A 22,071-nucleotide genomic window follows, 5' to 3' on the forward strand; every position below is an offset into this window, starting at 1 on the left:
TACTATGTAAAATTGGAATTATTGTCCAGTCCTGTTGACTTTCAGAATTGGCCATACAACCTTGTTCCCAGTCTATTTAGCATCACATATTAGTACTTTCACCTCAACTTCCTCCTTCAAGGATAATTTCAGATGTTATTGAGTCCTTGGTAATTCTCTTGATTTCCTTGGATTCAGGCCCCAATGTATTTCTGTATCTTTGTGTCTATCATTACATGTGAGAGGTACGTATGCATTTGTGTCTCCCCCATTAGAGGATGGGCCCTCTTGGGAAAGGATTGTGTCATATTCATCTTTGTGTCCTCAGTGACTAACACACTGATGAAATAATGAATGTATATAAGTGATTTGAAGGACTAAAGTCATTCAGTCAGAACTGGCAGACACCAGTGATCTTATCTCAATACAGAAAGATCTTAAACTAGTGTAGCCTTTTACTTTCCTTCTAGATGATCTCTATCCTATTCCAGGTTTATAACTCACTACTTTTACTCAATATATAAGCAAAAGGCTTGAAATGCCTTTGATAACAACAATTCCTCCTGCACTTGGTAATATCATATGAAAGATTTCATGGGAATGAGAAGGGATGGGCAGAAAACATTTTTAAATGCACGCCTGAAGCTTCTGAAATGAGTCTGTGTATCTTGTAAGTCCTGGGGGCTTCATGACATGATTGACAGGGCACATTGCTATTTCTGCTGGGAGTAACATATCAAATTTTCCATGTAATTTGTAAATAGTAGTGGTTATGTGATGAAATCCCTTTATGCATAAGATATACATAAAATACACAGTACAAGTTAATGTCTGAACTAAATAATTTATCACTATTTTGGGGTAAGAGGAGAGAGGTCATATATCAGAGAATATTCCCTACATTAGTCTTACATGGAGTAGAAGACAGATCCCTTAGCTGTGAGGCTTTCAGAGTCTACACATGGATATTCATCTCCTTCAGCAGTGATTTTACCTCCCACTTGGACACACCATATCCCCAGATCCGACATCCTCATGTCCGGAAAGAACAGGCGAAAGTAATACGTGAATGACTCAATCTTCCCACCCACATTCCCAAAGCAAACTCACATTCCCATTAGGTACAGTAGGGAATAATAAATGGACATTTATAGAAGGGAAATTATCACCTAAGTGTTAGAATTACTAAGAAATCTTTCAAGAGGTGAGATTCAATTATTCTGTTCTTTAAAAGAGTTCTAAGTAGAATGGATTCAATTTTTCCATTTATCCAAAGCTTATATTTTAAAATGAAGTATATATAAAACATTAGTTTTAAACTAATACTTTTAAACTTCAGCTTTACAAAACCCTATAAGGTAAGCATTGTATTACATAAACCCTGTGTTATATTATGATTTTTGTTCCTGTTTTATTGCCCCATTAGACTATATTTCTGATTGATTGATCACTGCCCCTCCCTCCACCCCCTGCCAGAGTGCCAAGCAAAGAGTATTGTGGAAACAAATATTTGACAAATCTTGATAGCATTTGTTGAGTATTTACATTCAGGTAATTTATTTTAATTCATTTAATATATACAACAACTCTATGAAGTATATAATAATTTTTACTCCAATATTTTTTTAATTTTATTATAAAATAATATAAAATAAATTTTATTATTTTATTTTTTTTATTGTTATATTCCCCATACAATTGCAGCCCCCCCATTCTGACCCCAATCCCTCCCCTCCCGCCCCCGCCCCCCTAAAAGTGTCTCTGGTTCATAGTTTTTTGTTGATTTTGATTTTCACTTTCTTATAGTTATTCATTTTCCTGGTCCCTTATTTAAGTTTTCTAGATTCCTGCTATGAGTGAGACCATCTGGTATTTTTCTTTTTCTTTTTGGCTTATTTCGCTGAGCATGATCCCTTCCAGCGCCATCCATGTTGCTGCAAATTGCATGTGTTTATCTTTTTTGAATGCTGAGTAATATTCCATGGTATATATGTGCCACATCTTCTTGATCCAGTCATCTATTTTTGGGCATTTGGGTTGTTTCCAAAGCTTAGCTATTGTAAATAGTGCTGCTATAAACATAGGGGTGCAGGTGTTCTTTGGAATTGATGTTTCTGTGTCCTTTGGGTAAATACCTAGGAGTGGAATTGCTGGATCATATGGAAGCTCTATGTTTAGTAGGTCCAGAAATCTCCACACAGCTTTCCACAGTGGTTGGACCAGTTTGCACTCCCACCAACAGTGCAGAAGAGTTCCTTTTTCTCCACACCCTCGCCAACATTTGTTGTTGCTAGTTTTTTTAATATGTGCCATTCTCACTGGTGTAAGATGGTATCTCATGGTAGTTTTGATTTGCATTTCCCTGATGACAAGTGATGTTGAACATTTTTTCATATGCCTGTTGGCCATTTGCATTTCCTCTTCAGAGAAGTTTCTTTTTAGCTCTTCTGCCCATTTTTTGACTGGGTTATTTTCTTTGTTGTTGTTGAGTCTCATCAGCTCTTTGCAGATTTTTGTGATCAGTCCTTTATCATTAGTGTTGGGTGCAAAAATGTTCTCCCAGTTGGTGGGGTTTCTCTTTGTTTTTGTTATTGTCTCTTTTGCTGTGCAGAAGCTCTTTAATTTGATGTAGTCCCAGCTGTTTATCTTTGCCTTCACTATCACTGCTTTGGGTGATGTGTCTGTAAAGATGTCTTTGATGTGCAGATCACGTAGTGTTTCGCCTATATTTCCTTCTATATATTTTATGGTTTCAGGTCTTATGTCTAGTTCTTTAATCCATTTTGAGTTGATTTTTGTGTATGGTGTGAGGTAGTGGTCAAGCTTCATTCTTTTGCATGTAGCGACCCAGTTTTCCCAGCACCATTTATTGAACAAACTTTCTTTGCTCCAATGCATAGTCTTTGCTCCTTTGTCAAAGATTAGTTGACCATAAATCTGTGGGTTTATTTCTGGATTTTCTATTCGATTCCATTGGTCTGTATGTCTGTTCTTGTTCCAATACCATGCAGTTTTGATGATTATGGCTTTGTAGTATAGTTTGAAGTCTGGGAGTGTGATGCCTCCATTCCCTTCCTTTTTTTTTCAGGAGAGCTTTGGCTATTCGGGGTTTTTTGTGATTCCATATGAATTTCATCAATAATTGTTCTATTTCTTTGAAGAATGACATTGAAATTTTTATTGGAATAGCATTGAATCTGTATATTGCTTTTGGAAGGATGGCCATTTTAACAATGTTTATTCTTCCAATCCATGAGCAGGGGATGTCTCTCCATTTCTTTGTGTCTTCTTCTATTTCTTTTAACAGTGTTTTATAGTTTTCTTTGTATAGGTCCTTTACCTCTTTTGTTAGATTTATTCCCAAATATTTGATTTTTTTTGTTTCAATAACAAAAGGGATGGTTTTTTTGATTTCTTCTTCTTCAGATTTATTGTTTGTGTATAGGAAGGCTACTGACTTTTGCGTGTTGATTTTGTATCCTGCCACTTTACTGAACTGATTGATGAGTTGAATTAGCTTTTCTGTGGAGTTTTTGGGGTTCTCTATGTATAATATCATATAAATAAATTTTATTTTAATTCACTGAGTACTTACATTCAAGTAATTTATTTTAATTCATTTAATGTGTACAATAACTCTATGAAGTATATAATGATTTTTATCCCAACCTTATCCTCCAAGTAAAATAGATTTTTTTTAAAGATTTATTTATTTATACAAGAACCGGGGTATAGGCCAGCTGTGTGGGAGGGTGACAGGATTCATCAGAGACAGAACCGGGAACAGAACAGGCAGACTGACTGAAATACACTGCTGAGGGGAGCAGTGGGCGAGACAGGAGAGGTCTGCTGCGCCATGTGGGTTGCTCCTCGGCCAGGGGGATCTAACCAACACTGCAGAGGCTGCAGAGAGCTTCAAAGCATTGCACTCAACTGCCTGCGCCACCAGGAGGGCCCCAAATAAAATAGATTTAGAAAAGACCCAAAATGAACAAGTGTGCACAGAAAGGATAACAAATTGAGCTGTAATCCAGTACCCCAAACCAGTCTCCCAACCCCAATGCTGAGTGCCTACCTCCATGGTTATCCCATATTTTGTCCCTAACAGTAGTTTTTTCCCATATGAGAACATTTCTGTTGTAACACAGGATAGCAACTGCTTGTTATCATCTCCTCCAGTACAAATCTCATCATCAAAGTGGTATGACTTTTTCATCTAACACAAAAATGCCCTTAGGAGACTCTGTTTTTGAAGTTTTCTGTGGGGTCTTTACCCAAATGCATATTGGTTATATTGTATGAGCTGGCCCTTAGCTTCACATAAAGTTCCGATCATCACAACATATATTTTGTGGGAGAATTAAACTGGAAAAGAGTGATATCTATCACTTTTTATGTATGTCTGCCGCTATCCATGCACTTTTTTCAGTAAATAATTTGGTTAAGCACTGGCTGCTTTATGGCTTTGAGTAATTACTGCAGACACCTTGTTTAACATTTCACTGTAGTACATGTTCCACGTGAAAGTTGTTCTGTTCTCTCCCACATAACTTGAATGGAACTCAAGGGACTTATGCTAAGCAAAATAAGGAGAAGTGAATATGTTGGATGATTTCATTTATATGTGGAACATAAAGAAACAAAACAAAAAACACACAAAGCTAAAACAAACAAACCCTTGAGATCTGAGTGTAGAATTGAGGCTATCAGAAAGGGAGGGTAGGAGTGGTCCACAATGACTCGGACAGGATCAGTGGACTTTGGTGGAGGATAATGGGTGTTTTGGTGGTAGATGTGGTATGGTAACAAACATCTAAAGAGGTGTGAACTTATACCTGTAAATCACAGTGTTGTAAACCAAATTTATCTCAATTAAAAAAAAATACAATTTAAAAATAAAATAAAGTAGTAAGGTAAAAGTAGCAATATTTATAAAGACATGTAAAGAGCTCATTATCTGACCCCAGAAATTTATTCTAATGTTATGTTTCAGAAAACACAATATGTTATACTTCTAAAAGTGCTTATTAAGGAATCATCTATCATTGAAAGGAAAAAATACAAATAAGACTGGATATAACTGAAATGCAAAATCATATTGAAATGGTATCTTAATTCCACTGACATCTACATAGCCATTAAATGTACATTTATTATAAAGACTAAGGAGAACCTGGAGGGAGAAGTTTTTGAAACATTACATAAAATCATAAAATATCATTAATACTGTATAATGATCACATATACATACAGACATGATTTCCCAAAGCAAATACATATTGGAAACTCTAAAAGTTTAGTTATTTATAAGACAGTTTACTATATTAAAGCTTTATACAATAAAAATACTGAAAATGCCAATGTTTTACCTTATTCTGAAATAATCAGTTGGTTTAGGAAGACTTAGTCTTCCCTGTTTTTGTTTTTATTTGCTATTTTTAAGTCTCTCACATTCATCCAGAACTACAAAGCAGTACTATATATGAACCTATTTTAAATTTCCATTCTAATTTTCTTTTCCATTGCAAAAGGAGGGAGTTAAGAGAAAAATGAGTGAATTTATGGGCAAAGGGAGTTGATGGAATGTCACCCTTTTGTGTTCAGATTATTTTGCTATGCCAAAATGAAGGTGTCTCATATCAGTCTTTCATTTTGTAAATGAAAATGAGATTAGGATATACCCATTTCAGAATATGTGTCTTTTCCCACTTGGTTCTTTAACACCTAGGATTCTTTTAGTGAAATGTGACAATAGACTAGACATAATTAAAAAGTAAGAACTCTTGGTAGCTTCCCAGGTCCCTGCTTTGAATGGAAGTTAAATGAAATAGTTAGCAATTATTTCACAGATCCTAAACAATGAGGAGGAGGATGGCCTTTGTCTTTCACTTCCTCTGTACCCATTGTAAGACCCTCAAATCCTTGCTAAAGGCACTTGAAATTATTCATGTTGGAAGCATAAGGAAGACAAACTTCCCTAATGTGCTACAAAAATATTTCTTTGTGATAGGTCTTTTTAAGTTTGGGGGCAGTTTTAAATAAATGACTTCATTTGTGACTGCAATTTTTTGTAACAATTAGCTGAGGATACTGAAGTATTTTCCAATTTCTACTATTACTGAGATACAAGTAATGCCAGCCTGATTCATTGGTATTTTCATTCACTGTAAACTCTAGAAACTGTAATAAAGGGAATATTTTCAACATAGTATCCACAAAGAAGGTGGCTCCAAATGGATTTTGCTAAGGAAACAATTGCATGCAATTCATACCTTGAAGAAACCCAATTTTATATATAAATGTATTCCAGAGGTTGAGTGCTGGGTTGCGAGGCTGCCCACAGCCTCTGCAGCGCTGGTTCTATCCCCAGCTGCCGAGCGAGGGTCCCACATTGCACGCAGACCTCTCCTGCTGCCCGCTGCTCCCCTCAGCAGTGTACTTCATCAGTCTGCCTGCTCTGCTCCCCGCTCTGGCTCTGGTGAATTCTCTCACCCTCCTGCGCTTCTGACTGTGCCCAGTGCTTGTATAAATAAATAATAAATAATAAATCTTAAATGTATTCCAGAAAGTTTTTGTATTTTCTAAGGATAAAAATATGCATACAATGACCTGCAAAACAGAATGGATAGGAAAAGAAAAAATGAAGTTCAATAAACTTCAGAGCTATTTCTTGGTTTCTTGAAATTGCTTAACACATATTTGTAAACAAAATTCTTAAAACATACACTCAGCATTTAGTTATCTACCCAAAAAAGATTACCTTTAATTGTGTCCAATGCTCAGTATACAAAAGTGAGTAACATGTGGACGCTGTATACAAGCGTACACAATCTTGGAAAGGAAATAAACAGGAAAATCAATCATCAGAACTCAGTATGATAAGGTTAATATGGCCTGTGAGATTCATTCTTCTGAAGCTGCCACTTAGGTTGTTTTTATACTACATCACAGAAACTTCTTTATTCAAGATTTTGCAGGAAATATCTCATAAGACTCAGTAACAGGAATTTGAACAATGGTTTGGGTTTATCTTAAAGACCCTAGACTATAACTGGTTTCTCTTTCCCACTGAATCAGCAGCTTGAAAGCGCAAAGCTGATTTGCCACATAACTCAAGTTAAACATATAGGGCCCATATTATCAATTTGTCTACAAATCTTCCTCCTCAATTCAACTAACTTCACCCTGATTTGGTTTAATTTTTGTTGGTGATGGTCTATAAAAGTACCTCAAATCCTTTTAGTGATAAGACAGGATATAAGAAAATAAGTAAATAAACTCAATGAGAGAAGTCTGCTGAAGGTTTTATGAGAGTCAAGGGGAGGAGTTATAAGATATGAGAAAGCCTCATAGTAATAATGACAGTAATAGCAGCGCACTTACTGGTAATAGTAATAAAAAATATATCTTGAAGAATAAAGAATAACTACACCTTATAATTATATGTATATTTATGTACCTATGCTTTGCAAATTTTATTTCTCTTATCTTCAGAGCAACCCCAAGAAGTAGATCTGAATGTCAGATGAGGACATTGATGCTTAGAAAATTGAGTGATTTTAGGGCCTCCCCTGGTGGCGCAGCGGTTGAGCCCTGGGCTGCGAAGCTGCCCACAGCCTCTGCAGCGCCGGTTCAATCCCCGGCCGCTGGGGTCCCACATGGTGCGCAGACCTCTCCTGCCACCTGCTGCTCCCCTCAGCAGTGTATTTCTCAGTCTGCCTGTTTTGTTCCCTGCTCTGGCTCTGGTGAATCCTCTCACCCTCCTGCACTTCTGACTGTACCCAGTGCTTGTGTTAATAAATAAATAAATCTTAAAAAAAAAAAAAAGAAAATTGAGTGATTTTCCCAGGTTGTCTTGCTCCAAGTGAGGGACATTGAATCTCGTGTGAATAGAGAATAGGATGTTGCCTAGGAAAGTAACTCCAAGTATATCCAAAGCAAAGGGTGCAGGTGGTGATTCAGCCAAAGCTAAAGCTACACAGATAAATAAGGGCAAAGTCAGGAATAATATGCCCCTAGGTAATGAGATTTCAAAGGATTTCGATAAAGGAATTACATGAAAATGAAGCAAATGGAAGAAAGGCTTTAAATTCTGACCCTTCTGAATTAGAATAACAATGTCAGAGTTTATGGGGTAAGGATGCTTAGAGAGCTGCTGCTTGTTATTGAGCATATAAAAGCTCAACAGACTGTGTCAACTGATTATTTCATTTACTGTCACAATCACCAGGAGGAAGACAATATCATGGTCATTTTATAAAAGAAGACACAAAGTTTAGGTTTAATAACTTAATCAAGGTCACACAGCTAATCAAGCATTAGAGCTGGATTTTGAATCCAAGACTAATTGACTTCTGAGCCCGTGTGGCAAACAGCTTCCTTACCCTGAATTCCATGAGATACATAATTAGATATTGCAGTCATCTTATGTTTCTGACAACCACTTTTCTGTCTCACTAGGAATTATCTGATTTATAATAATAGAAAAATGGTTGTTGAGCTCTTGCTTATTTTACCTCTTTTCCCTTCTGATGTGTACTTTTAGAAGGTGTGAGTGTCTGTGTGTGTACATGTACATCAACTGTCTGTTCAGTTGAACATTGAAAACAAAAGGTACTAGAGAAGAGATGCATTTTAGAGATAAACAAGGTCAAAGCCCAGCCTTTCCACTTACTAAGCATGCACTTAAAAGCAAGTCATTCAACCTCCTATGGCCTGTCAATTTCATCACTTTTAAAAGGGGAATAAATCGAATCTAGAACTATTGTTGTGAGTTTTAAATGAGGAAATAGCATCTGACAGAATTAAGTACTCATTAATTGTTAATTTGTCTTCTGATCCCTTTCTCCTTGTCATGTTTTCATATCATAAATCTGTTTCAGTTTGTACAAAGAATCAAAATCAATGTATATGCCAGCTCTCTCATGGGGCATTTATATCCTAAAGAAATAGCCTGTTGGCATGGCCACAAGGCTGGGTTTTTCCCTACATTCTTCCTGCATAAGAATACTTCAACTATCTGCCCTCTATTTAGCTGACCCACAGTTGCTTCAAGCCACTCTTTCGAATATGAATACCCAGCACCAGGCAGCCTACATAGGTATTCTATAATTTCCATCAATATCATGGAGTCTTTCCTCCCATACTCCAGCCCTCCAACACAGGTCATCTGACTCTTGAGAGTATGGAGTTTAATTGCTACATGAAATTAGTGAGTTTATACGCTCCTTCTTGCATATGGGTTCTTTGCCAAACTTAGATGATACTCTTCTACAAGATTCTGTAGAAATTTTATCTGTTGATCATTTATTTTTTATGTATCAAACTGTTCTTGAACTACTATGAAAACCCAGGAAGAAAGTGCAATTTGTAGGGTTTTGGGGGGATTGGATAATGCCTAATTGCACTACAATAACTGATGATAGAGCCATTGAAAATTGTGCTCTTGTCACAGAAAGGTGTACCCTATACCAGCCAGCCCAGCAGACGCTTTTTCTCATGCCTTGTGGGGCACGTGACTGTCATCACACAAGGTGTCCGTTAATCATTAGCTCACTGTAGAGCAATACATATGTTCTCTTAAATGGCTTTGCCCTGCTGTTATCCTAATTTGATATTTCGTTTTTTTCAGCCACATAAATAGAAGAACACAGTTTGAAAACCCTGTCCTGGAAGCAAAAAGGAAGTTACAGCAGCATAACATGCCCCACACAGAACTTGGAACAAAGCCCCTGCAGGCCCCAGGTTTCCGAGGTATGTAACATGGCAGCACCCCATGTTTTCAAGGGAAGATTTGTCTGTTAAACCACCTGGGCTTCCAAATAAGTCTTAGATCTGAACTATTTCAAAGACTTGATTTGCTTTCCTCAAACCCATCTATTAGTTTTAGCTGGGTGTTTACTCTGCTTCTAAGCTAATGAGTTTAGCAACCACAGATTAAGTTAAAGCCCTGGGCGCCCTGGGTCATACGAATTTATAGCACTTCCCCAGGTGGAAAATTAATGGCTTTTGATAGTGGTACTGTAAATTGCAGAGATTCATAGAGATGCCTAAGTCTGTCCTCATGAGACAAAGCACAAGTATAAAGCTTGTTTTCCTTTGTGACAGTAGGCAGCTCCTCTTCGACATTACCTAGGCCTAAATCCATCTACCCCCGTGCTGCCCCAGAGAGGTCGCGCAGCGTGAATGACTTGTCTTACTATTGGTGCGACCACGCAGGGAGACCCTGGCCATTGGGTACGTCCCAGGCTGCTTGCTGCACCTAATTACACATTGGAGCCACGTAGTGGGATGAGTTGCTGCACAAACTTTTCACATCTTCGTGGGCTGTTACTCACAAATGAAAGCATGATAGCGTATCACAGCAGCGCAGTTCCAGTGAATGTAAAGGTCTCACGCGAACTTCTCTCCAGGTGCACCCATAACATACACAAGGAAAACATAGGTAAAAAGGTTATGTGCATTTTTCATTTGAATTTAAAAGAATCATAATAAAATTTTTACATTACATTTTTAAATACTTTGTAAACCAAGTAAAATTCCAGTATGACTCATTATTTTTTAATTTGTCTTTTACATACTATCCAAAATGTAACAGCAAAGGTAGTGTACAAAATATGTGAGTAGTTACCACACAGAGTTTGACTGTTACAAATATCATCACCAAAATTTTAACAACTAAATATCTATATTTATATATGTTTACATATAATACTTATAAGTTTATAAGTTATATACACATATAGTACGTAACTGATCCTTTAAAGTAGACATTTATTCTGTTTCCCAGTACAACTATTATTTTTAAAGCACTTTATATGCTTTAGAATATATTATAGGTCACAACTAGGAAAACATACATCAAATTAGTGTTGAAACCTTTGTATGTTGGTTAAAGTTCTGTTCAAATTATTTAGGTTTATGATCGAAATGTGGCAGCATATTGTTATAAAGTGTGTTACCTTTACATTCATAATTATATCTAGAAATATTGGCTTGCCTATTGCTCACATGTTAGAGTATACTAAACACTGCTGGGTCAGTAGAAATTGATCTGGTTATCTTTATAGCAGCTCACAGTATAAGCAAACATTAACTCAGTCCCACATCCAGGTGCTCTTTCTAAACAGTTTAGACATTTGAATATGTGGTAACACTCCACTCCACTTATTCTTTCTTAAACAAACCCCAAAAAGCCCATTTCAATTCTCTAGTCCTATCCCTTCAAGGTTTTGTGCAGGACCAGCCATTCACACATACTTCCCATGTAGACTGACTCTTTCAGAACCAGAACATATCCAGATGTGTCTGGATGATTTGGGGTCTCTGTTTCTGAAAACTCTGACAGCCTATTGACTAAGCCCTTTTAATTACAGTAGAGCTAATTTAGTGAATGAAAACGTTGATTTAACAAAAAGTCTCTCTGCAAACCAAGCAGCTTTTTCACCTTTCCCTGGATGCTTGGGACTACCCTTTGTTTGTACTAAGTACTAAGAGCTTCGCTCCTGCAGTCACCACCTGCTTGCATGTATGTAGAAGACCCTCCCCACCCACCCCTGCTTATCCCTGGGATTGCTGCTCTCTGACTGGTTTTCTCTAATGTGAGAACTTGCCTTAAATGTGCTTTTTCTTTTTTAACTTATATTGGTCAATGTAGAAAAACCACTCTTCACCCGGGATGCATCCCAGTTGAAGGGAACATTCCTCAGCACCACCCTAAAAAAGAGCAACATGGGTTTTGGATTTACCATCATTGGCGGAGATGAACCTGATGAGTTTCTGCAGGTGAAAAGTGTGATTCCAGATGGGCCTGCAGCACAGGATGGGAAAATGGAAACAGGTAAGTTCCTTATGCTTTAGAAATTGTTTTATAACATCTTTTTTCTGAGGTAAATATGAGCAGCCACTTTCTGTGTTTGTAATTTGAAAGCCAAAGATCACTTTGCTTCAAGAAAACCACAAGTTATGTCCCCGCTAAGTTCAAAGTATCAGATTGAAGTATTTTGGAAACAGCTTTGAATATCACCTTTGTCTCATTTTTCAGACTGTCCCTTCTGTTTGCTAGCTTCAATGGGTGGTTAAGATTGACACTTTTCTAATTTATTTCTAGAGTTCTTTCTCTGAAATGATTAACATTTCATACTTTGCTGGCTTATATTCAGCCTTTGATATTTTTAAATCTATATTCCTTTTATAATATTCTCTGCTAAATTTCCCAGGTTAGATATTTAAATATGTATGCTCATAAATAAATTTTAATGGTATTCATCTTTGTACATCCCCATACTGTGGTTATATGTAAAAGGATTTTTCTCTAGTCCGATCCCACTCCATAAAATATATAGATTAGGCAAATTTAAAAGCAGAAAGTTATAAGATATTGGATGGGTTGGGGGTATTTATATAATGGTTACAGATTTCTGTTTGGGGTGATAAAATTTGGGGAAAGGATAGCAGTGATGGTTGTACAACTTGTGAATATAACTGATGGCACTAAATTGTACAGTTAAAAATAGCAATTTTGTGATTAATATGGAATTTTTCCAACTATAATAAAAAAATGAGCTAACAGTACCTAACTTTTTGGGTTCTTGTTGAAAGGGAACTACTAAGCATATAAATCTTACTAGCTTCCTGCTAAAGGGTCGTAGGCCTGGCACAGTAAATAATCCAATGCAATTGTAATTAACAAGTTTGCTTACTTAATAAATCTTTCTTTAGAAAGCATTCCATCTACGTTTTAGCTTATCTAAATGAAGTTACATTTTTTTTAACAAGATCGGGCAGCTGGTCAAGCTGATTTATCTCCCAAAGGCCATCCACGAATGTCTGCATCTTTCCCCCTTTTCCCGGCCCCCTTGTCTAGGAATTTTGCAGCAAATGGTTGTGCCTGCTAAAAATAAACCAATGTTATCAGTGTAAGGTAGTTATATATAAAAGAAATGCTTGGTCTGTAGACAGGTGCTCAGACCTTATGGGGCTGCCCAGGTCTGAGACCTCCTGACCTCACCCAAAAAAAAAAAAAATTAATTTTCATATGCAGTTACTTAGATGTCAATCCATATTATAATAGAAATTAATTTACCATATGTAAGGGCAGGAACGGGCACAGTGCAGGTTTTCTGATCCCATGCAGATCGGGTAAAGGAGGAGTCAGAGTCCTCAGTAGTTTTGCAGGTTTTTTATTTGGGGTTCACCAGGCATATGGCAGGCAGGGGTGCTGGCTTGGGGGCTGGGAGGCTGGCAGGCCTCCCAGCCCCCAGCAAGTCTTCACTCTATCTGGGCTCTCTAGCGTTCGTTCTGCTGCTTCTCGGCTTCTCTTTCGGTTCTGCTGCTGCTGGCTGGGGCTGCTGGCGTCCCCCCGTGACGCCGCCCTTAAAAGCACAGTCTTAGCTCAGCTGAATCCCATCTACCTATGCCCACACCCTATTCCAGGTGCCCACCATCAGGCATGCATTCAGGACAAGGATCCATCATCTATCCTGATGGCGGAAGGGCAGAAAAGCCTGATATTTTCTTTACCCTACAGTCCACCCCCTCAGGGTTTTCTGCCATACAGTCTATACATATATACACAATTTTCTAAGCAAACAAACAATGCAGCCATGGCCCACAAAAGCAAATACATCAAATAACAAAATACAACATAACAAAATACAACAGAACACAAATAAGTCCAGGCAGGGCACCAACCAAGTGCAAAAGACAATTATTGGTACCAGCAGATGAGCCACCAAATCTGCTGCCGAAGGCACTGCTCATACGAGGGAGGGGAAATCACACACGGCATCTGCTATAACACACCAGGAGCCGTCAGGCTTCCTGGCCTTCTCTGGCTGTAGTCTCGGCTACAAGGCACACAGCATCCACCCCCAGGATGCACTAGCTCTGGGATTGGCAATTTTATTCTGTTGGGGGTAATCGCCAACCCTCAGGGTTTCTGTCTGCAGTCGCTCCAACACTCGGCCTTCATGGCCACCCATGCGACTCGCAGACCCCTGCTCTCAAGCCAACCCACTGCACAAGCACATGGGTTGGGGATCCAAACTTTGCATTTGGCTTGGGCTCCACCCCAAGCCACATTCCCCACCCGTCCCCCAAGGACGGGCTCCTCAGCTCCTCACCCTCACTCAAGAATGAGCAGGGCATCACCCACAGGTGATTTTACGAGACTCACAGGGCTTCAGCATACCCAGGCTGCTTAACAGCCGCTTTAGGGCTTCTCAACTTAGCATCAGTACCAGCTTTTGCCACCTTAGTTGGCTTTTCTCCTCCACCTGGCCACTGGGCATACACAGGCTGCTTTTGGCCATCAAGGCCCACTGGCCACCCCCAGATTCCCATCTCCTGGGGTTTACAAACAAAACTGTTCCACCCCCCAGGGTCCCAAAACATATCAACCTGCAAGGTCCTCCGCCTTCTGGCGGCATTGTCAGTCCAAGTTTATCAGTCCATGTCCATTGGCCTCTCCCTGCGTCAGCAACGGCCTGCTGCCTCAGGGGTCATTGGCTGGTCCTTTCCGGTGTTGGTGGCTGGTCCTTTCCGGTGTCGTTGGCTGGTCCTTTTGGGCGTCTCCTTCATGCCAGGTCTCGTCCTGTAGCTCGTGGGCGTTGTTCACCTTCTGTGCCGCCATGGCGCCTCCAGCGTCATCACAGGCAAACAGTCTGTTCTCCTTAGTCCCTCCAGGTCTTCGGAGGGCTCCAATACCCGTCTGCATGGATCTTGCCGACTTACGCCAATTGTAAGGGCAGGAACGGGCACAGTGCAGGTTTTCTGATCCCATGCAGATCGGGTAAAGGAGGAGTCAGAGTCCTCAGTAGTTTTGCAGGTTTTTTATTTGGGGTTCACCAGGCATATGGCAGGCAGGGGTGCTGGCTTGGGGGCTGGGAGGCTGGCAGGCCTCCCAGCCCCCAGCAAGTCTTCACTCTATCTGGGCTCTCTAGCGTTCGTTCTGCTGCTTCTCGGCTTCTCTTTCGGTTCTGCTGCTGCTGGCTGGGGCTGCTGGCGTCCCCCCGTGACGCCGCCCTTAAAAGCACAGTCTTAGCTCAGCTGAATCCCATCTACCTATGCCCACACCCTATTCCAGGTGCCCACCATCAGGCATGCATTCAGGACAAGGATCCATCATCTATCCTGATGGCGGAAGGGCAGAAAAGCCTGATATTTTCTTTACCCTACACCATAGTAATGAACAGTCAAATTATTAAGGACAAAAATATAAAATGTGAAAGTTTCACAGAAGTAAAAATGAATGTAATGAAATAAGTATGATTTTGCAGTCTGATTTTAAATTCTCATGCCTGCCCTATGACCTGACAGGATATGACATCTGAAAAGTTGATTGAAGTTTCAAAACTAGCCATATTTTCAAACACTACTGTTATAAACATCATGTCCACATAATTTTCTGTAAGAGTAAGGTAGAGAGTATCCAACTTTACTGTTCACTTATCAGTATTTTACTTAGCAGTCACACCTTCATGTTGCCAAAAATCTGAAACATCAAATGGCTCAATTAAATCATCCTATTGAATATAGTTAGAATAAGAGGAAATTATGGAATTAAAACCTTTTAGAGCAGAGGGAAAAGGATCCCCAAAGCCTCTGAATGTCAATGAAATATTTAAAAGCCCATTTCTTTTCACAATAAAGAATCCAATTATTTTTTATGGTTAAGCCCACTATCCCATGCTTCAAAACTAGATGAAAAAAAATATTTCCACAGGAAAGCATTTTATCACACTTACTTAGTTTCCCACACCCACACATTCTAAGTTAGGTCTATTCAAAAACAAAATCAAAGCTTTTTATTTCCAATTTAGCAGGTCTTCTTCATTTAAGATAATCAGGAAGTAGGTCCTCATCGAAAAGAACCTAGAATGTTATTCTGTTTTCTGTCTTCTATTATTACTCTGTTTATTGATTCAAGAAACACTTGTTTAGCTCCTTCTTTTTTTCAAAGTCATTGCAGTATACCAGGGCTGCAAAGATGGATGTGGCAGGGTCCAGCTCTCAAAAAGTTTATGTCTAGGAGGGGCCTCAGATATATAAAGAAGTAATTGCAACGCAGTGTGATGAATCTGTAGTAACCATGATGTGGCACAAAGAGTGGGGGAGAGTGAGCAACACTAACTTTTTAAACGTGTGTTGCTAACTATATAATATTATTAGGCTTTTTCTAGGAGTGCTGTTTTCTCTCATTGGAAAAGGATTTAATAAAAAGTTAAAATCTAATGCTAATTAGATATTTAAAATGTCTAAAATGTTCATTTTGTGGTGAAACACATTTCTGGAACATTCCACAAGTTATAATAGAGAGAATGATGCTTCAATTCAGCATATATTTAATGTATGTCCATATGTGCCAGGCATTCTGTTAATTACTAGGGATGCAAAAATGAAGTGACATATTTCTATCCTCAATAAGCTTACAGTATAGATATCACTAATAGCAAATTACTGAATATTTGTTTATGTCAGTGTTATAATAAAAGTATGTTCAAAATCCAGAAATAGTACAGAGGAAAGGCGGATGGCTTCTGAGAGGTAGGGCTTAGGGAAGGCCCATAGAAAAATGGTGCCTGACAGAGTTTTGAAGGCTGGGTAGTCATTTACTAGGTGGGAAAGTGAGGAAAGCTCTAGGAAGAGGAAACAGCATATCAAAGGCACAGTACAGGGAGCACCTAGAGAAAGATTTATATGCCTTCAAATATTTGTTAATATTTCACCTTCAGTAAGCATTTATATGAAGTATCAAGTAAAATAATGATTATAATTGGTAAGGAGGGACTGTATGGAGGCATAACAAACATCAGAGAACACTATATAGTCATATGTCCTCAAATAAAAAAACCTGGATATCATCAGGGCATGCATATCTGTATATAAAATCTTTCTCATGTAAATTTTCAATGAAATGGGTATAGGATTACTGTATGACCGATGTTTTCTTTACTTGCGTTTTTCTAAGACCTAAAGTAGGTCACATGAACAGTAGGTGCACAATAAGTACTTACTGGATAGATAGATTTACAGAGGGAGGATGGATGGTATGGATGGATGGATTGATACTCTTATAAATGAAGAAGGAAAATTTGGATTGGCTGAATTCCATTTTTAATGCTAATTGGATCAGTGGCTTACCACTGAAGTGAAAACAAGCCAACTCCCTGGTTTCTAAATGAAATTTAAAGCAAATACATGTGAGGGACAAAATTAATTTCTTTTTATAATGATTTTATCTATAAATAACCCCAAAATTAATTTAAAAAATACTAGGTATTACAGATATAATCAATGAATCACTGGTATTTAAAGGGTGAGCAATCTCACTGGACAATGAAATAACTGAAAATATTTTAATCAACTTTTCTATCTCTAGGTTATCTCTAATGTAGACAAAGAGATATCAATAGTTTGTATAGACATAAGGAAAAATCCTGTCTCCTAAAGATTTGACCAAGGGTCTTACACAACAGGAAAAAAGGTGGATGGGAATTCTTGCTTTCCCAGTCAGCACTAGCTCCTGGAAATTAATAGAAAATAGGAGAAAATGAGGATCCCGTGCCCCTGGCTCCTTTTTGACGACAAATTTAGTCAATTCACAATTCTCCTATAATGTTTCAGAAGGAGCTTTCTTAGAAGAAATTATCACAGTGCCCAGAAACAATCTAATTCTAAATATCAGCAAAGATTTGTAGGCACCAGAGATCCTAATAACACTCTTTAAACTATTGAAACAATCAAGATTGAAGTAACATGGCTGACATAGAAACCACAGGATCTGAAAGAAAGTTATTTATATAACTTCCTTCGGCTAAAAAGCTTCCCTCCTTATTTGATGTTTCAAATTTTCCCCAGGCTAATCTCTGAATCAAGACTTGAGGGTTTTCTACCCATGACGTTCTCCTATAGATAGGGGTTTCATTATGAGGTCATGCATAACCTATAGGTTTTTATTTCCCTTCTTCTACTACTTATCCATATATTTTTTTATTTATACTTCATGTTTTCTTTTAACTCATTAGCACCCTATCTTTTCAGCTTAAATAAATATTTATATATATATTTATATATATATATTTATATATATATTTATATCTAAATATATATATTATATATATTTAGAAATATATATATTTAGAAATATATATATATATGTATATATATATATATATTTAGTTAAAGGGCCAGGAACTATCTGGGAGACTAGCATCCTGTCATGTTAGCTTCTTGTATTTCTTCCTTTGGGTAGATCAACATTATTGTGCTTTCAGTGGTTGCTACCTCTTTGTATTTCAAAAAGTAGGGGCACAAGATTAACTTAGTCATAGTCACAAGGGGAAGTTTTTAAAGATGCAGATTCCTGTGCTCCTAGATCTGACTCCAGATTTCTGGAAGTGGTTTCCAAGAATGTGCATTTATATATGTTTTAAAAAGTATCAAAGTAATACATGTCCATGGTTAAAGAAAAGGTAAAAATGATTTACAGTGCATAAATTATCCCCTGCCCTGCCCCTCGCCACTCTCCAGGCCCATTTACTAGAGACACTCCATCAGTTTGTATTCTTTTAGATATTTCTTTTAGTAACTACCTTCATACCTCTAATTAATGTGTTTGTACTGGTGTCTTGATTTAACGGTTTTAGACATGACCTACATTTTGTTCCTTTTAGAAAGAAATGAAGCTTTAGATGCCATATACACTTTCTGCCCTCCCACATTCTCCCAGTTGAGTTTACAACTAATTTTAGTGACATTTGTACCATTTCTTGAATTTTCGTGGCTTTGTGAATCTGTTCACTGACCCCAGTGGTGTACCATTAATAATATGTCCCCATACTTGGCCTTGCAGGGTTTTACTTTGTGTTTCTTTTTTTCTTAAGATGTCTTCATTTATTTATGTATACAAGAGCTGGGGTGTAGGCCAGAGGTACCAGGGGAAGGGATGAGAGGATTCACCAGAGACAGAGTGGGGAGCAGAACAGGCAGACTGACTGAAATACACTGCTAAGGGAAGCAGTGGGCGAAACAGGAGAGGTTTGTGCCATGTGGGTAGCTCCCTGGCCGAGGATGGAACTTGTGCTGTAGTGGCTGCGGACAGCTTCATAGTGCTGAGACTTAACCCCTTGTGCCACAAGGAAGGCTCTTGTGTTTCTTTCTTATAATATCTTTCCTAAGACAATCATTTTTCCCCAAAAACACCATGCTAGGTACTCTAGAGGGTGTGTATTTTTCTGGGCACCTTTTGTCTTCCTGTACCTATCTTGGTTGACTGTATAGTTAGGACACTTGGGAATTCCCAGATATCTTTCCCAAACAGAATTCACTGTTACCATATCCACTTTTTTTAACATTACACTCATTCTACTAGAGCCACAGACCTCATATATGTTGTTTTCTTAGATTATCCAAATTTAATGAAACATTGAAAAGTTGCTCGGTAGTTCAGCATTTGTGACAGATTGAAGAATGCTCAAATTTTATCCAGGATTATTAGTCAGGGACAAAATATAAAAGTTTATATTCTGGGACCATTTTTTTTTTGCAGACACCCTCATTCTCTACTTGAACAAAATGAAGAGGACTCTGTGTGCAGAAATAGCAAGACAAATCTCTCTACTAGTCTCAGAGATGTATCCTAATCCAAAGCCTTTCTAGGGTTCTATGGAGAAAATGAGAGTGCTTCTTGTCCATGTTTTTCCTGACCTCCAAGAACACACTAGAACAGGAATCAAAAAACTCTTTTTGTAAAGGGTCAAATCATAGGTACTTTCAGCTTCACGGGCCAGGTGTTCTATCTGCCACAACCATTTAACCCTCTCTTCATGAGAGTGGTCATGGACAGCACACAAACAACTGGCTATGGTTGTGTTCCAATAAGACTGCATTCACAAATACAGGAACAGCAGGTTTTGCTCCATTTTCTGACTCTTGCTCTGGAACACAGCTTCCAACACCATGGCAGGTTTGGTGGTCATGCCTTTATCCATATTCCATAGTCTAGAACTCTCTTGAATTGTCTTGTTTTATAACAGCCTCTCTTTGTCAGATAATGATCTCCCTTAGTTCCCTTCATTGCTGTGGACTTACTGATTTTAAGGTCTTTGTGAAATGGGAAAGCCATGAGTGCTCAATCTGTCATCTTAAGCTAAAAGTCTTAGAATCTGCATGATTATGCCCACTGAATTTAAAGGACCACTCCATGTAGTGGTGGCAAGAGAACTTGTTTCCTCCCTACTGAATAGCTTGGTAAGAATTCTCCAACATTTCCTGACCCTCTCTCCACTGAACCTATGCTCAAATTGCTTTGAAGGAGTGTTTAAGAATATTCCTACAGACTGACTTTTGGGATAGAGTCTATGGCCCTCTACCCAGTAGAACAAAGCTAATTAATTTTTATGTTTATCTTACATGTAAATGCAAGACATTAAACAATGAACAGTTTCTCCTTGAGATTTTTTAAGTCTGTTTTGGAATACTCTATCACATGATTACATTCTCTGAAATCTTAGTTACCCTTCTGAGGGACAGCGAAGATTAACCTGTGAGTACTTTCTGGACAGATGACTGCCCGCCCTCACTGTGAAGTTACTACTGACCCATGGGTACTGATTCTCCAGTTAATAGTCACCAATAGCTTCCTTCCTTACCTCACCCCAGTGTTATTTGGTCCTCCCAACCATTAATAGTTCTTTGGCAATTTAATAGAATGCAAGGTTGTTAGTTAAACATTGCTAAGAAAGATATATGTGTATGAGAAAGCCTTAGAAGTTTTCAAAATATTTTCTGTGTCATGTTTTTTCCACTCCATCATAATCAATTAATGTCAAGAGCAGGTTTCTTTTAAACAAAGAAACACTGTGGTGGTGTCTCCCCATGGCTGCTCTCTTCCTGACTGGCTGCCTTATAAAAATGTCCTCATGAATCGGCTAATTCATCACCACCCACCTCCAAAACCAAGTGTTTACATTTAGGTGATGCAGACCATTTAAATGGTTGTCAATCACCAGAAGCAAATGAATTAATCAGAGAAAGGTAATTTATCTACTATTTGAAGTCTCCATTTAGTTTACTATTGCTGTATAGAAAGTCACAAGAAAACTCATTGATTTGATTTTAATTTTTTTCTTTTTATTTTTTACATCATTGGTCATTTTTTAAAATAAATTTTATTTTTATATTCCCCATACAATTGCAACCCCCTTATTTTGACCCCAATTCCTCCCCTCCCCGCCCCCCACTCCCCATAGAGTGTCTCTGGTTGTCCTTTGGGTAAATACCTAGGAGTGGAATTGCTGGATCATATGGAAGCTCTATGTTTAGTAGGTCCAGAAATCTCCACACAGCTCTCCATAGTGTTTGGACCAGTTTGCACTCCCACCAACAGTGCAGGAGAGTTCCTTTTTTCTCCACACCCTCGCCAACATTTGTTGTTGCTAGTTTTTTTAATATGTGCCATTCTCACTGGTGTTAGGTGGTATCTCATTGTAGTTTTGATTTGCATTTCCCTGATTACAAGTGGAATTGAACATTTTTTCATATGCCTGTTGGCCATTTGCATTTCCTCTTCAGAGAAGTTTTTAGCTCTTCTGCCCATTTTTTGACTGGATTATTTTCTTTGTTGTTGTTGAGTCTCATCAGCTCTTTGCAGATTTTTGTGATCAGTCCTTTATCATAAGTGTTGTGTGCAAAAATGTTCTCCCAGTCGGTGGGGTTTCTCTTTGTTTTTGTTATTGTCTCTTTTGCTGTGCAGAAGCGAAAACTCATTGATTTGATAGAACAAATGTTGACTCATGATTCCATAATCCTCAATGGAATCACCAGGGTGGTTCTCTTCTAGGCTCTTTGGGACTCTATACATCTGCAGACATCCAGAAGCTCTCCCAGGGGCTGGAGTGTGCAAGGTGACTTCAATAACTGCTGATGTGTCTGCTTGGAGGATGGGGTACATGGGGCTGCATGGCTCCCTCACTCCCTGTAATCTCAACTCCAGTGACTCAGCCATTGCACAGAGGGGTGAGGGCTCTAAGAGAATAAAACAGAAATGTGTCAACCCTCTCAAGTCTAGCGTGGAGCCATCACAGTGTCACT

General features: G+C 38.4%; 1 protein-coding gene across 1 annotated transcript in view; it reads left to right on the top strand.

Annotated features, from left to right (window-relative positions):
* MAGI2 (membrane associated guanylate kinase, WW and PDZ domain containing 2) overlaps window positions 1-22,071 on the top strand; it is a 1,147,386-nt gene that overhangs the window by 879,141 nt on the left and 246,174 nt on the right. The window contains 2 exon segments of the mRNA XM_054692500.1: window positions 9,611-9,732; window positions 11,636-11,818. Coding sequence (XP_054548475.1) covers window positions 9,611-9,732; window positions 11,636-11,818 — 305 coding nt within the window.

The sequence above is a fragment of the Talpa occidentalis genome, unplaced genomic scaffold (assembly GCF_014898055.3).
Source record: "Talpa occidentalis isolate TD23 unplaced genomic scaffold, MPIMG_talOcc4v2.1, whole genome shotgun sequence".
In the NCBI taxonomy this organism is placed as follows: domain Eukaryota; kingdom Metazoa; phylum Chordata; class Mammalia; order Eulipotyphla; family Talpidae; genus Talpa; species Talpa occidentalis.